Source organism: Aethalodelphis obliquidens, unplaced genomic scaffold (genome assembly GCF_003676395.1).
Source record: "Aethalodelphis obliquidens isolate GAN/ISIS:26980383/991018 unplaced genomic scaffold, ASM367639v1 scaffold77, whole genome shotgun sequence".
Taxonomy (NCBI): domain Eukaryota; kingdom Metazoa; phylum Chordata; class Mammalia; order Artiodactyla; family Delphinidae; genus Aethalodelphis; species Aethalodelphis obliquidens.
Window position 1 is genome coordinate 5,517,486 of NW_020838021.1, and position 17,487 is coordinate 5,534,972.

The window sequence follows — 17,487 nt, forward strand, 5'->3', positions numbered from 1 at the left end:
TTTGAGCTGATTTTTATATTTGGTTTTCCCTTCCCCAACTAATTCCACCATTCGTTATAGGAGTCCAGGCATGATAAAGAAAAGATAGAAAAGAAAGAGAAACGGGACAGTTCAGGAGGAAAGGAAGAGAAGAAACAATATCCTTTTCATCTTATTGATGTTTTTAATCAGTATAATGGAAAGCTTTGATACTGGTCTTATTTAGAATTGTACCCTTGTAGTATGTGGTCTAAATGCTCAAGGACTTACTACCTTTTAAATGGTCTCTCCAGTTAACCCTCTCAGATGTACAAAACGTGGAAATGGGAGACTTGATTGTTTTTTAAACTTCTTTGGTGACTGAGATTGTTTTATGCCATCAAGGGATTTAAAGTCCCTCTGGCTCTACCACCGAGAGGAAGAAGGGGAACAGAGAGTCCCTTGGGCTGGGGGCATGGGGAGTAGCAGGGCAAGATGATGTGGCAGATGAGAAGAGCTGGTAGAGTTTGAGGCTACCAGGCTGGTAAGAGCCAATTAGGCCTGCAAGCTGAGGGATTATACTAAAAGATGAGACAGCATTCTTTTTTTCCCCCCAAAAGTTGTTTTCCCTTAATTTGTCATCTACTCATAAGTCCTCGGACAAGCACAGATAATGAAGACTTTCAATCAAGGTGAGTGTTCTCTCACCTCTTTTCATTTAAAGATAGAAATATAAAATGAGGTCTGATAATGTTGAAGAAACTAGATCCATTTTGCAAGATACAGCTAGAGTTTTTCACCTAAATATAATGGTCAGGTCTTTGGGTAAAGATGCGAGACAAGATTCCCGGTTATTTTTAAGCTGTTTTCATTTTAAGCTTGCTGTTAGCTACGCCTTTTTTTTTTTTTTTTAAAGCACCAAGATGTATTTAAAAACATCTGGCTTTCTCTTCACCACTCATTCCCATCTTCTCTGGATAGTTACTTTTTTAAAGTACCTTGTAGGTGATGGTGGTATCTGCATTTTACAGATGAAGAAACTGAGACTCTAAGAGGTTAAGTAGAAGAGGGTGACAGAGATATTAGCTGACACACCAATATGCAAACATAGGTCTTCTTGCCCTTCAGTGTTCTCTGATCTTCTTTTTGCCTTTTCATGCAGACACGTTATCCAGAGTTTTGTTTTAAGTTTCCTGCCTCTCTTTCTACCACTGCCCATGTTTTGCAAAGCCAAAAATATGGTCTGTGCTTTTAGTTCTGGAATTTAAAATATGCAACTTTGTTTTCAAAGTAGTTATGCCTTATGTGAGATTTTAAAAGTGTTTTATCCATCTTAAATAAATTGTATGTGGACGGACTGTTCAGAACCTTAATATAATCTTTTCTGAGCACTCAGATCATCACTTGAATAGTTATTGTTTGGTGTGATGCCTTAGGATTATTGAGGTGTATGTAGGATGATTTGCCCTCTACATTTAATGGTTTGAGATGGCTGTATTAGAAGTTGTTGAAGAATCAACAATTTTCTGGTTTCCATATTAGCTGTCACTTTTTAATGATATCAAGTATACTTGCTTTCTCTACCCTCCTCCTAATATTATTTGCTGCTTCTAATCTTCTAATGAAACTGGATAGATAGCCAAGGCGGTTTACAGTTGTTTAAGAGTGAGAAATGTCTGAGAGCCTGTTTTGTATAAAGGTGTGAGCTTTAGAGTATGGATTTTGTCCTGTTTATTTTGGCTGCAAAGCAGGGATTTGAGGTTGCCAGGTAGGTAACTTCTTGACAAATAGTGTGCTTTTTCTGTTCTGTTATTTTGTGCTTGTTATCTAAGTATTACAGAAGGGTGGATGAGAATTATGAGAGAGCATTTAGAATTCAGTAGATTTTTTAAAATTAGAAAGATTATAAAAGAAATATTATTACCTATTCTTAAATTCTAGCCATTGCCCACCCTAACCACTAGCTGTCTTCCCCAGTGAACCATAAACTCTTAATCTTCTTTTTTTATTCTTCACCATAACCTTCGTTTCAGTTTGGCGTTTTGCTTTTTACTTCTTGCTTTCACCTGGTCCCCTTATTAAAGAAAACAAAAACACTCTGCCTCTTATATCTTCATTAGCAGTGGGCCAGTCATGGTCGTCGACAATTTCATTGTGATTTTGGACATCTCTCTTTACTCTCTTCTTGGGTAGACTCTTTGTGAGGCACCGGTTGATTTTTTCCCTTTTTTTGGGCTGTTCTGTGGCTGCCTTCTGTTGGATACCTTCTAGGGTTGGTCAAGTCTTTATGTGGTTCTTCCTTTTCATTTAGAGGTCTCATCATTTCTTATTGGCACCATTTACCTTTAGGCTACTTCAAATCTGCTGCTCCCTGCTCCCTTTTTAATTTATTTTATATTCTACAGAAAGGAGAACTGCTACACATGTCACATTTCCATGAGTCAGAGATGTCATTAATTGTAAGATTCATTGTTGGTTTCTAGAACTGTTTTTTGAGAAAAGTGGATAGAGAAATGACATTGATTTGTATGTATCACCTTGATTTCAAAAACATTAAAATGATCATGTTAGAGTTAAGAAAATACAATATATAAATGTGACCCAGATTAAATTCCTTCCAGAGTCTTCTTTTCCTGTTTCATAATGTTTTGTTGCAAAATCCTTTTTGCTTGTTCTCTGTATCTCCTGTTACTCGTTATTGCTAATGTCTTCGTCCAAATTCATCTACTCTTTCCTTGATTTAGTCTCTTGAACACTACTAGCTGCTTTGCCTTTAACTGTTTCCCCTAGTTTAATCTTCAAAAATTCCTGTCTATGAAAAATTTCCACTTAGAAGCATTCTTTAGCTTCGCAATTGTAAATTGATATGTGTGGTCCTCAATTCACTGAGTTCAGCTAACTTTTGAGAGTCCTTTTGTGAACCAGACACTGCTAAACTGAGACTTGCTTCTAGGTTTTGAGAAGCTCAGTCTTCTTGCACTTTGATTCTGGATTCTTGGCTCTTAATTTCAAAGAATATTAGCAATTAACTCTATCCTATCCATCTGCATTTGTAGTATACTACATTCCTATTCTAATACTCCAGTGAAGCCTAATAATATATTTTACAGGTCTGTCTCTCACCTCTGGTCTCTTACGTGTAACCTAACTCTTATCGTTTAAACACAGGGTTGCAAATTCTCAGCCCTTAGGCAGAATGTGGCTTATTAGACATACCTTCTTGGCCTTGCACAATATTTAACATTAAAAAAAAAGTTGCCTTTAAAAATCAGAAGAGTTGACAAAATCCAAATTTCATTTTCTTTTGAAGAACTGGAACATCTGGCAACATTGTGTCCTGATTTCTGCATGGCAACAGTCAGCTAGACCTGCCTAGGTGCTTGTTCCCCTTAAATAGAGTGGGTCTTTTTTTGTAGTTTACCTCATTCAGGCCCCACCCAGCTCACTTCCATTTGTTTCCATTTTATAGTAGCCCCTGTAAGCAATCGATTTTGTAATTCCTGTTCTGAGCCTTTCTTCTTCAGTCCATACTTGGAAACTGACCTCCTAACTGCTCCAAGTTTGCTTATTTTAGGAATGTGTTACCATGTTGAGACACAGTCCTAGATGCTGGTAATAATATGTGTTGGAGTAGGAAGTGTTCAATTAAGTATCTTCCTCAGTAGTTTCCCATTGCTTACACGTGTGTGTCAGCTTGCCTATAGAGTCCTAGTCACTGATTCCTATGTATATATGAATGTGTTACATATCCCTCTCCTTAGATTGTGGTCTTGTTGAAGGCAGTAACTTCATCTCTTCCTTCTAATCAAACAATCAAGTATTTTTCTTTATTACCTGCTATGTTTCAGATACTCTTAACTTTACATGGAGAGCTATGTACAGGAGTATTAACTATATCTCTTTGGAATTGAGGAGAAACATCACTGACTATTTTTGCCCCCAGAAGAAGGTTCAGTGTATTTATAGCATTTGATAGTATACTGTTTAAGAAGTTGCTTTGTGTGCTGCAACATATTTTTTGAGGGCAGGTTTATTATACTTTCATCTGGGTCTGTATGTAGCAATCATTAAATGTGTAAAAAAGTCTTGTTAGGAGATTGAAATGATAGACCTAAACTATTTTTCTCTTCATTATCATCCTTTAAAGTATCAGTGAGTTCTGTACACTGATATTCATAGGCACCAAACAGTTGGAGAGAACAGGAGGAATTTTCTATTTCCTTTCTTCCACTTAAGGCAGACCAAATTTTCACTCAGGTGCTGTGCTGTTCTTTATCTGGATGTAGGCATGAGCACTTCCAAAAGGCTCCCATGCCACATTTACCCTTGAGTGTGACACATATTCCTCACACACACATTTATCTTGAGAGGCACCCCTGGGTATGCTGAGATTCAGTTCAGTAGAATCCTAGTTTTAACTGTTCCATTTTATCCACTTGGGATACCTCAGGAAGTGTGTTTGCTATGATAAGAATTGCTAGGCAGCAGTTTAAGGGTAAATGAAGGAGTAAAGTGGAATTAGGATGGCTGTCCCTATATCTTTCTCCTGTAACTTCTTTCTTTCTTGTAAATGTTCATTGGACTCTTCTGTCAACTTCATCCATGTGTACCTTTGTACTTGGCATGTGCGTGCCTGTGTGTGTATGTGTACACGTACTAGGATTAACCAGGAATAATCTTTTAATTCACTGGGCTTGTATTTTATAGTTTCTCTAAATAAATTTTGTTGCCATCCAGAGGGTTCTTTTTTTTTTTTCGCGGTACGCAGGCCTCTCACTGTTGTGGCCTCTCCCGTTGCGGAGCACAGGCTCCGGACGCGCAGGCTCAGCGGCAATGGCTCACGGGCCCAGCTGCTCCACGGCATGTGGGATCCTCCCGGACCGGGGCACAAACCCGTGTCCCCTGCATCGGCAGGCGGACTCTCAACCACTGCGCCACCAGGGAAGCCCCAGAGTGTTCTTTTATGAGGAGTCTATGAACTATTGAAACATTTCTTAGGACCTTTTTGATGATAAAAATAGAAAGTGTGTGTGTGTTTATAAAGGCATGGCTCTGATAATAAGGCTGATTTTCTATTTGCCTTTCTTCTCTATTTTGATCACCAGTCTAGCTGCTCTTTCACCCAGACCTAACGTTTCAGACTTCGTTCTTGCTGTCACAGCTGTCTATAAAGTAACATCATTTAAAATCAACTTCCTCAACCCTGAAAGGGTACTCTTTGAGGGCATTTCATGCATAGTTTTCTGATGCCCTGACAAAGGAGGAGGGCATGGTGGAACAGAGGGAAATGACAACCTTACTAAAAGTTGTCCAGATAATTCCCAATAGGAAGTGATGTTTACAAATGTAATCTTGTCTTAGCATAGTGGAAGGCCACCTTTTGTTGGAGTGTATCCTGCACAGATGGTATTACCAATGCAGTTTATAGCACTGAGAGAGTAGAGGTGTCTAGGATGGAGGACAGTCAACTCTGAACTGAGCCTGAAGTAGAAACCCTTTGAGAAACATAAACAGTCCTAGATGGGAAAAGACAGATTTGAGGGATCTCTTGCATTTAGAACCTGTGCTTTCTTATTACAATGGTTAAAGTTGCACATATTTAAAAAACTAGTTAATAAACAAGAAGAAGAATATTCCAGGTAAGGTGATATAAACTTATTATTAATGAGAATAAAATATTACTCTGCTGGAAGATAGAGTCCTGAAGTCTGAATTTGGTGCTGTTTCATCACTATGTGACTTTCTTCTTGATGGCAGTTCTTTCTGAAGTTCACTGAACTTGGGGTGGTTTTCAAGTTTGTAATCCCAAGACGTCATTATTTTATAAATATGTTCTGGTTACTGCTGAGAGACTGACATCTAGTATCTTCTTTCCACTTGCTCTTGTGCTTGCTGATTTGTCATTCCAGGGTATGGACAGACCCCTAAGCTGAAGGTCTCCTAGAGGAGGATGCCACAGCTCCATGCGTCACTCTCAGAACGATATCTCCTATAATTAAGAGCTTCTGGTGCTGTCCATTTAATGGGAATCTGCTTTAAATCAGAAGATGAATACACACTACCATCCTCTTGATGAGACATTCCAAAGTCACTGATTTTCAGAACATTATTTTCACCTCCAGGCAGTTTCTTGCAGCAAGGTTCCTGTGTATACAATGTTTACTCGAGATTTGCCATCCAGAAGCAGCATCTAATGAAAATGTCACTAACTGTTTTAGTTCATCCTTCTTTCTCAGAAAGGAGAGGAAATCGACTCCTGGAACCAGTTCCTTAATCATGTAGATAGACTGTATTTGTGTGCGAACTTTGATAAGTTTGACAATATTGGGATGATTATATTGCTTGAGGATTTTGGCTTCTTGTAAAAATTTTAATTTCAGTTCCTGGGAAAGATCATCTTCACATGTTTTAACAGCAATAGCAGTTTTATCCTTTAATGTGCCCTTAAATGTGTCATCAGAATTTCCCTTGCCCAGTAATTATGACATTTTCATAATAGGCATTTTTTATTCTAATTATGATCATGCTGATACCGTGATTCTCTTTATTGGAACATTGACTTTTTTTGCAGCTAAAAAAAATTGAGATGAAGTTCTTATAAAATATTCCATTTAAAAGTGGTTTTTCGTATATCCCTGTGTTGTAACCATCACCAGTAATTCCAGAACATCTCCATCACCCTCAGAAGAGACCCTGCATCTGTTAGCAGTCACCTGCAATTCTCTCCTTCCTGCAGCCTCTGGAAACAACTAATGTATTTTCTGTCTCGATGGATTTGCCTGTTTTGGACATTTCATAAAAATGGAATCATGCAATATGTGGCCTTTTGTTATATGTGGCTTCTTTCACTTAGCATCATGTTTTCAAGGTTCATCCATGTTGTAGCATGTATCAGAAATTGATTTCTTTTTATAACTGAATACTATTCCATTGTATGGATGTGTACCACATTTTGTTTATCCATTCATCAGTGATGAACAGGAACAATGATTTTTAAGTATTAAAACTGTAAGTTCAACATTAATGTATCTATAATTATAATTGGTAATGTCAAGATTATACATGGTGTGAACAGAATACTGTATAGAAACGATATGTAAATTATTTGTCAGCATATCATGCAAGTGTGATTATTTTCTAAGGCCCTTCTAGCTCTGGTTTTAATGAAATATGTGAATGTAGTATTTTCATCAATAAAGTTTAATGCGTTAAGCATTAGATTAAAATTTGAATGAGAACAATGTTAGGCAGATATGAAACTATTTGCCACATGTTGTAATGATCATGTTTTGAATTTATTTCAATATGCAGTATTTGAAAAATGTCAATACATAAAGGAAAGGAAATGAGTATAATTAAGTCAATATATTTTTAAAGCAATTTTTATAATTTAGCAGACATTGCATCTTAATATAAGTAACTATTAAAATCATGTCCTTGTGAAAAATGTGATGTCATTTTTCTCTTTTTTTGTTGATCAGGTAAAATTGGTTCCTTTTCACGGTTATGTGTTCTGTTTACTTTTGACAAGCTATTGCTTGTCCCTGTGGAATTCTATTTCATTTTTTCCTCCCTCCCCTCCCCCCACTCCCCCTTTCCCTCTCTCACAGACAAAATGTTCTGTGGTTTGTTTTTTTTAAAATTCATCATAATGTACCTATCTTTAGTGGTTTCTAAGAATAGGCAATAAGAAATACACAAATATTTCATCCTTATTTAGGGACTTAATTCAAGCCTTTGTTATTGACAGAACTCATTGATTTTCTTAAATCTTCCTTCCTTCCTCCTCCTCCTCTCCTCCCTTCTTCCCTCCCTCCCTCCCTCCTCCTTTCATCTGTCCCTCCTTCCCCCTTCCATCCATCCCCTCTCCTTCCTCCCTGCCCCCTACCAATGCCTTTCTTATCTATCAATATAATCACTTTGTTTCTTTCAGATGAGATTGGAATGAAATTGTTCAGCTGTGACCAGAAATTTATTGTCCTGAGTAGATTGCCAAGAATTATGAACGAAGAGGGCCCGTTTGCATCTCCTTAAATTATTCAGTGATCTGCTCTATTGCTCCATGCCGAAAACTTAAAATTGTTGAGTTGTGCATTATTGTATTTAACTTGTTGCTTAGTTTCTACATGTTTATTTTCAGTAAATGGCTGAAAGTATTAACTTCCATATTTTTAGCACAATGTGCTGTATACAGTTTCCAAGAAGCAAATAAGGTTACATATGTACAGAATTTCCCTTTAGGTTAACTAAATATTGCCTGAGTTTAGTTTTTTTTTTTCAATTTGAAATGCTTCCTTTTTATTGTTTGAAATGGAAAATAAACAATTATTGAACCCTCTTGAATTTACCTCATTTAAAAACTCAGTTTTAATTTATTATTTGGCCTGTTTTTAATATTAGTAAAAATCAAAGTGGGAGCAGTGTCTTATGCAATGCCTAGGAATCATTTTATATACTATGTGTAAGACATTAAAACCTGTTAGAAAAAAAAAAGGTACCAGCACTCCCTTGTCCCTTGCCATTTTTTCTTGTAATTATGTTAGAAAAATCTGGGCGGGGGGATCGAAAGTTAATTGTCTTTTAAGTCTACAGCTACAGGAGCTTTGTATTGCTTAACTTTAATCTGGAAAAGTTTCACAGTGACATTTTTAAAATAAAGTTTTTTTATCTAATGAATTCTACCCATGTAACCCTTTTTCTAAATAAACAATAGTTTTCTCAAATGATTGTATATCATTGTGTATATTGTTGCTTATTCAAAATAACTTAGCAAAGATAAGATTCCTAGCTCTTTCTTCTTATTTGTGTCTTAGTCCATGGACTACAATGTTTCCAAATAACAGACATCTTACCCAATAATATGAGAAAATCCTATTTGCTTACCTCTGTACCTGGGGTAGACAGTGGGCTGAAATGATGCCTAGAATTATTCATTTATTCTTCAGTTCCTTAGAACCAATGATAACTATGCAAATTAATTTTTTTAAGAGAAAGAATGACAATAAAGGCTTTATTTTTAAAAAAGATTGAGACATTCTGAGTGTATTTTAGAATTCGCAAAGGGATATAAATCTTTTTTTTTTTTTTTTTTTGCGGTACGTGGGCCTCTCACTGTTGTGGCCTCTCCCGTTGCGGAGCACAGGCTCCGGACGCGCAGGCTCAGCGGCCATGGCTCACGGGCCCAGCCGGTCCGCGGCATGTGGGATCCTCCCGGAGCGGGGCACGAACCTGTGTCCCATGCATCGGCAGGCGGACTCTCAGCCACTGCGCCACCAGGGAAGCCCAGGGATATAAATCTTGATGCCCCTTTTCAGGTAATTATAATTTGCAAAAATTGATGAGCACAGTGATTATTTATGGGAGAGTGATCCATTCAATGACTGTTGTGCACCCATAATGTGCCTGGCATTAAAAACATGATACATTGTTAGAATGATTTTTACAATGAGAAAATAACTATGGTTCACCTCAAAATCATTTGTTAGAAACACATCAGGGAATAGCTTTCCAGTTGTTATGTTGCATTCACATTTTAAAGATGTCATGATTGTGAAAATTTGCTGCTACTTAGCCTCAGAATCTCTCCTCTCTCGCCCCCAAATTATTGAACACAGGTAACCTTTGCTTTTGGCCTTGCTAGAAATGCACTGAGGATGGAAAATGCTAACTTTGAATTTAACTGAGCAGAAATAATTTATGTTGGAAGAAGAAAATCTATTCGATAGCTATTTTAAAGGTTTTCTGTTTTACATACACAGGAGTATTAAGACCTAACTCCTGTGCCTAGAGCACTTGCAGTTTAACTTCAGAAATGAAGGACAAGTGAGTGCTGTTGGGGGTCAGCAATCATTCTGTAAGGAGCCAGATAGTAAATATTTGAGACTTTGAATAAATATTTGAGACTTTGTGGGCTTACGTGGACCCTTTCGGACTTCCTCAGCTCTGCATTATAGTGTGAAAGCAGCCATAGATGATATGGAAATGAATGAGCATGACTGAATTCCAGTAAAATTTTACTTACAAAAAACCTGCTATAGAGAATCCTATGAAAGATTTAATCAAAAAATATTTGAGTGCCTCTTAAGCACCAGATGTACAACCTTTAGCAAAACAAACTCTGCTCTCGTGGAAGTTCATTCTAGTCAATGGAGGCAAACAAACATCGGAGGGAGGGGAGAGACCTTCAGGATGGTGGAGGAGTGAGATGTGGAGATCACCTTCCTCCCCGCAGATACATCAGAAATACATCTACATGTGGAGCAACTCCTACAGAACACCCACTGAACGCTGGTAGGAGACCTCAGACCTCCCAAAAGGCAAGAAACTCCCCCACGTACCTGGGTAGGGCAAAAGAAAAAAGAATAAACAGAGACAAAAGAATAGGGATGGGACCTGCACCAGTGGGAGGGAGCTGTGAAGGAGGAAAGGTGTCCACACACTAGGAAGCCCCTTCGCGGGCGGAGACTGCGGGTGGCGGAGGAGGGAAGCTTCGGGGCTGCGGAGGAGAGCGCAGAAACGGGTGCGGAGGGCAAAGCGGAGAGATTCCCCCACAGAGGATCAGGGCGACCACCACTCACCAGCCCGAGAGGCTTGTCTGCTCACCCGCCGGCGCGGGCGGGGCTGGGAGCTGAGGCTCTGGCTTCGGTCAGAGCGCAGGGAGAGGACTGGGGTTGGCTGTGTGAACACAGCCTGAAGGGGTTAGTGCGCCACGGCTAGCCTAGCCGGGAGGGAGTCCGGGAAAAAGTCTGGAGCTGCCGAAGAGGCAAGAGACTTTTTCTTGCCTCTTTGTTTACTGGTGCGCAAGGAGAGGGGATTAAGAGCGCTGCTTAATGGAGCCCCAGAGACGGGCATGAGACGCTAAGGCTGCTGCCGCCGCCACCGAGAAGCCTGTGTGCAAGCACAGGTCACTCACTATCCACACCCCCCTTCTGGGGAGCCTGTGCAGCCCGCCACTGCCAGGGTCCCGTGATCCAGGGACAACTTCCCCGGGAGAACGCACGGCGCGCCTCAGGCTGGTGCAACGTCACGCTGGCCTCTACCGCCACAGGCTCGCCCCACATCCATACCCCTCCCTCCCCCCGGCCTGAGTGAGCCAGGCCCCCGAAGCAGCTGCTTCTTTAACCGCGTCCTGTCTGAGCGAAGAACAGGCGCCCTCAGTCGACCTACATGCAGAGGCGGGTCCAAATCCAAAGCCGAATCCCGGGAGCTGTGCGAACAAAGAAGAGAAAGGGAAATCTCTCCCAGCAGCCTCAGGAGCAGCGGATTAAATCTCCACAATCAACTTGATGCACCCTGCATCTGTGGAATACCTGAAGAGACAACACATCATCCCAAAATTGAGGCAGTGGACTTTGGGAGCAACTGTAGAAATGGGGTTTGCTTTCTGCATCTAATTTGTTTCTGGTCTTATGTTTACCTTAGATTAGTATTTAGAGTTCATTGTCATTGGTAGATTTGTTTATTGATTTGGTTGTTCTCTTCCTTTTTTTATATATAGGTATATATATTTTTCCTCCTCTTTTTGTGAGTGTGTATGCTTCCTTGTGTGATTTTGTCTGTATAGCTTTGCTTTTACCATTTGTCCTAGGGTTCTGTCTGTCCGTTTTTTTTTTCTTAGTATAGTTTTTAGCGCTAGCTATCATTGGTGGATTTGTTTTTTGGTTTGGATGCCCTCTTCTTTCTTTCTTTTTTTTAAATTATGTTTTAATTTTTTTATTTTTAATAATTTAAATTTTTTAAGTTTTAATAACTTTCTTTTCTTTCTTCTTATTTTCTTTCTTTCTTTTTTTCTCCCTTTTTTTCTGAGCCATGTGGCTGACAGGGTCTTGGTGCTCTGGCTGGGTGTCAGGCCTGTGCCTCTGAGGTGGGAGAGCCAAGTTCAGGACATTGGTCCATCAGAGACCACCCGGCTCCACGTAATATCAAATGGCGAAAGCTCTCCCAGAGATCTCCACCTCAACGCTAAGACCCACCTCCACTCAACGACCAGCAAGTTCCAGTGCTGGGCACCCTATGCCAAACATTTAGCAAGACAGGAACACAACCCCACCCATTAGCAGAGAGGCTGCCTAAAATCATAATAAGGTCACAGACACCCCCAAGAAACACCACTGGACGCAGTCCTGCCCACCAGAAAGACAAGATCCAGCCTCATTCACCAGAACACAGGCACCAGTCCCCTGTACCAGGAAGCCTAACCAACCCACTGAACCAACCTTAGCCACTGGGGGCAGACACCAAAAACAATGGGAACAAAGAACCTGCAGCCTGCGAAAAGGAGACCGAAAACACACTAATTTAAGCAAAATGAGAAGACAGAGAAACACACAGCAGATGAAGGAGCAAGGTAAAAACCCACCAGACCAAACAAGTGAAGCGGAAATAGGCATTCTACTTGAAAAAGAGTTCAGAGTAATGACAAAGCCATAAAAGGGGAAATTGACAGTAACACAATCATAGTAGGGAACTGTAACACCCCACTTTCACCCATGGACAGATCATCCAAAATGAAAATAAATAAGGAAACACAAGCTTTAAATGATACATTAAACAAGATGGACTTAATTGATATTTATAGGACATTCCATCCAAAAACAACAGAATACACATTCTTCTCAAGTGCTCATGGAACATTCTCCAGGATAGATCATATCTTGGGTCAGAAACCAAGCCTTGGTAAATTTAAGAAAATTGAAATCCTGTCAAGTATCTTTTCTGACCAGAACGCTATGAGACTAGATATCAATTACAGGAAAAAATCTGTAAAAAATACAAACACATGGAGGCTAAACAATATGCTACTAAATAACTAAACAACTAAGAGGTCACTGAAGAAATCAAAGGGGAAATCAAAAAATACCTAGAAACAAATGACAATGAAAACACGACAACCAAAAATCTATGGGATGCAGCAAAAGCAGTTCTAAGAGGGAAGTTTATAGCAACACAATCCTACCTCAAGAAACAAGAAACACCTCAAATAAACAACCTAACCTTACACCTAAAGCAATTAGAGAAAGAAGAACAAAAAACCCTAAAGTTAGCAGAAGGAAAGAAATCATAAAGATCAGATCAGAAATAAATGAAAAAGGAATGAAGGAAACAATAGCAAAGAACAGTAAAACTAAAAGCTGTTTTTTTGAGAAGATAAACAAGATTGATAAACCATCAGCAAGACTCATCAAGAAAAAAAGGGAGAAGACTCAAATTAATAGAATTAGAACAGAAAAAGGAGAAGTAACAACTGACACTGCAGAAATACAAAGGATCATGAAAGACTACTACAAGCAACTATATGCCAATAAAATGGACAACCTGCAAGAAATGGACAAATTCTTAGAAAAGTACAACCTACTGAGACTGAACCAGGGAGAAAAAAGAAAATATCAACAGACCAATCACAAGCACTGAAATTGAGACTGTGATTAAAAATATTCCAACAAACAAAAGCCCAGGACCAGATGGTGAATTCTATCAAACATTTAGAGAAGAGCTAACACCTATCCTGTTCAAACTCTTCCAAAATATAGCAGAGGGAGCAACACTCCCAAACTCATTCTACGAGGCCACCATCATCCTGATACCAAAACCACAAAAAGTTGTCACAAAGGAAGACAACTACATGCCAATGTCACTGATGAACATAGATGCAAAAATCCTCAACAAAATACTAGCAAACAGAATCCAACAGCACATTAAAAGGATCACACACCATGATCAAGTGGGGTTTATCCCAGGAATGCAAGGATTCTTCAATATACGCAAATCAATCAATGTGATACACCATATTAACAAACTGAAGGAGAAAAACCATATGATCATCTCAATAGATGCAGAAAAAGCTTTCAACAAAATTCAACACCCATTTATGATTAAAAAAAAACCCTCCCGAAAGTAGGCATAGAGGGAACTTACCTCAACATAATAAAGGCCATATATGACAAACCCACAGCCAACATCGTTCTCAATGGTGAAAAACTGAAACCATTTCCACTAAAATCAGGAACAAGACAAGGTTGCCCACTCTCACCACTAGTTTTGGAAGTTTTAGCTATAGCAGTCAGAGAAGGAAAAGAAATAAAATGAATCCAAATCAGAAAAGAAGAAGTAAAGCTGTCACTGTTTGCAGATGACATGATACTGTACATAGAGAATCCTAAAGACTCTACCAGAAAACTACTAGAGCTAAACAATGAATTTGGTAAAGTAGCAGGATACAAAATTAATGCACAGAAAACTCTTGCATTCCTATACACTGATGATGAAAAATCTGAAAGAGAAATTAAGGAAACACTCCCATTTGCCATTGCAACATAAGGAATAAAATATCTTGGAATAAACCTACCTAAGGAGACAAAAGACGTGTATGCAGAAAACTATAAGACAGTGATGAAAGAAATTAAAGATGATACAAACAGATGGAGAGATATACCATGTTCTTGGATTGGAAGAATCAACATTGTGAAATGAGTCTACCATCCAAAGCAATCTACAGATTCAATGCAATCCCTATCAAACTACCAATGTCATTTTCCACAGAACTAGAACAAAAAATTTCACAATTTGTATGGAAACACTAAAGATCCCGAATAGCCAAAGCAATCTTGAGAAAGAAAAACGGAGCTGGAGGAATCAGGCTTCCGGACTTCAGACTATAATACAAAGCTACAGTAATCAAGACAGTATGGTACTGGCACAAAAACAGAAAGATAGATCAATGGAACAGGATAGAAAGCCCAGAGATAAACCCACGCTCATATGGTCACCTTATTTTTAATAAAGGAGGCAAGAATAAACAATGGAGAAAAGACAGCCTCTTCAATAAGTGGTGCTGGGAAAACTGGACAGCTACATGTAAAAGCATGAGATTAGATCACTCCCTAACACCATACACAAAAATAAGCTCAAAATGGATTAAAGAGCTAAATGTAAGGCCAGAAACTATCAAACTCTTAGAGAAAAACATAGGCAGAACACTCTATGACATAAATCACAGCAGGATCCTTTTTGGCCCACCTCCTAGAGAAATGGAAATAAAAACAAAAATAAACAAATGGGACCTAATGAAACTTAAAAGCTTTTGCACAGCAAAGGAAACCATAAACAAGACCAAAAGACAACCCTCAGAATGGGAGAAAATATTTGGAAATGAAGCAACTGACAAAGGATTAATTTCCAAAATTTACAAGCAGCTCATGCAGCTCAAGAACAAAAAAACAAACGGCCCAATCCAAAAATGGGCAGAAGACCTAAACAGACATTTCTCCAAAGAAGATATACAGACTGCCAACAAACACATGAAAGAATGCTCAACATCATTAATCATTAGAGAAATGCAAATCAGAACTACAATGAGGTATCAGCTCACACCAGTCAGAGTGGCCATTATCAAAAAATCTACAAACAATAAATGCTGGAGAGGGTGTGGAGAAAAGGGAACCCTCTTGCAATGTTGGTGGGAATGTAAATTGATACAGCCGCTATGGAGAAAAGTATGGAGTTTCCTTAAAATACTGAAAATAGTACTACCATACGACCCAGCAATCCCACTACTGGGCATATACCCTGAGAAAACCATAATTCAAAAAGAGTCATGTACCACAATGTTCATTGCAGCTCTATTTACAATAGCCAGGACATGGAAGCAACCTAAGTGTCCATCGACAGATGAATGGATAAAGAAGATGTGGCACATATATACAATGGAGTATTACTCAGCCATAAAAAGAAACGAAATTGAGCTATTTGTAGTGAGGTGGATGGACCTAGAGTCTGTCATACAGAGTGAAGTAAGTCAGAAAGAGTAAAACAAATACCGTATGCTAACACATATATATGGAATTTAAGAAAAAAAAATGTCATGAAGAACCTAGGGGTAAGACAGGAATAAAGACACAGACCTACTGGAGAACGGACTTGAGGCTATGGGGAGGGGGAAGGGTGAGCTGTGACAAAGCGAGAGAGAGGCATGGACGTATATACACTACCAAACGTAAGGTAGATAGCTAGTGGGAAGCAGCCGCATAGCACGGATATCAGCTTGGTGCTTTGTGACCTCCTGGAGGGGTGGGATAGGGAGGGTGGGAGGGAGGGAGACGCAAGAGGGAAGAGATGTGGGAACATATGTATATGTATAACTGATTCACTTTGTTGTAAAGCAAAAACTAACACACCATTGTAAAGCAATTATACCCCAATAAAGATGTTAAAAAAAAAAAAGATGTGGCACATATATACAATGGAATATTACTCGGCCACAAAAAGAAATGAAATTGAGTTATTTTTAGTGAGGTGGATGGACCTAGAGTCTGTCATACAGAGTGAAGTAAGTCTGAAAGAGAAAAACAAATACCGTATGCTAACATATATATATGGAACCTAAAAAAACAAATCTTCTGAAGAACGTAGGGGCAGGACAGGAATAAAGACGCAGACATAGAGAATGGACTTGAGGACATGGCGAGGGGGGAGGGTAACCTGGGATGAAGTGAGAGAGTGGCATGGACATATATACACTACCAAACGTAAACTAGATAGCTAGTGGCAAGCAGCCGCATAGCACAGGGAGATCAGCTTGGTGCTTTGTGACCACCTAGAGGGGTGGCATAGGGAGAGTGAGAGGGCGATGCAAGAGGGAGGAGATATGGGGATATATGTATATGTATAGCTGATTCAGTTTGTTATAAATCAGAAACTAACACACCATTGTAAAGCAATTATACTCCAGTAAAGATGTTAAAAAATAAATGGGCCACACTCTTCAAAATGTTAAAGAAAAAAAAATAAAAGTAAAGAAGAAAATTTGATTTCTGAGTGAAACTAATGCCCCAAGTGAGGCCAATACCCCCAAATGTTGTGTACACTTGTGTCATGAATTGGCTCTGAAAAACCTGTCAGGCCACACAGAGAAGGTAATGTGGTCAGTTACAGGAATTACAGTGTCCGTAAATAAAAAGCCAGTCGTGATGGAGAATAACATTTTCTGGCAATGAAGCCTAAAGAAACTTCTCCTTTGCATTCTCATAAAGAAGTGGTCCTGTCTTTTCAGTAAATAAAACAAAGTGATGTATCAATATCTTGTAATGGACCTCAATGTTAGCTGATGGCCAACACCTCAGCTCATTCAAGTTAAGGATATCTCTACAATGACACCAAAATATGCATCTCAGGCACCCAGGTCTCTGATGCTTTGGTTTAGTCCAGGAAAACATTTTTGAATATTTGGGACCAGGTTCTTAAACTGGGATTTATGATGGCCTTACTTTTTATAAGCATGTTTGTAAAGATCAGAAAACTCATGTGATCATTGTTTGGTTTCCATGATCCCAGCAACATAAGATCTCATTAGTTTAAAAGCTGTGCCTGGCCTTTGATTTTTTTTTTTTACGTTTTTGTGGATACTGATCTCTAAAGGTTGCCTCTTAGGTAGAATGAAGCTTATAATATTACAATATTATATTATTCTATCTTATCACATAATATATTCTATCTTATTACTTATCAGAAGCAAGTTTAAATGTTTAATTTTTT

General features: G+C 38.9%; 1 protein-coding gene and 1 pseudogene across 9 annotated transcripts in view; one reads left to right on the forward strand and one right to left on the reverse strand.

Moving 5' to 3' along the window:
* Positions 1-6,530, forward strand: part of THOC2 (THO complex subunit 2) — a 101,274-nt gene extending 94,744 nt beyond the window's left edge. For 7 of the 9 annotated variants that reach the window (XM_027092338.1, XM_027092341.1, XM_027092343.1 and 4 more), the window contains 3 exons: positions 61-137; positions 605-650; positions 5,868-6,530. In XM_027092338.1, coding sequence (XP_026948139.1) covers positions 61-137; positions 605-632 — 105 coding nt within the window. In that variant the 3' untranslated portion in view covers positions 633-650; positions 5,868-6,530. The other 2 variants (XM_027092340.1, XM_027092344.1) reach the window with 2 other exon arrangements.
* Positions 5,803-6,437, reverse strand: LOC113612451 (tyrosine-protein kinase Fer pseudogene; annotated as a pseudogene).
* Positions 6,531-17,487: the final 10,957 nt, after the last annotated feature.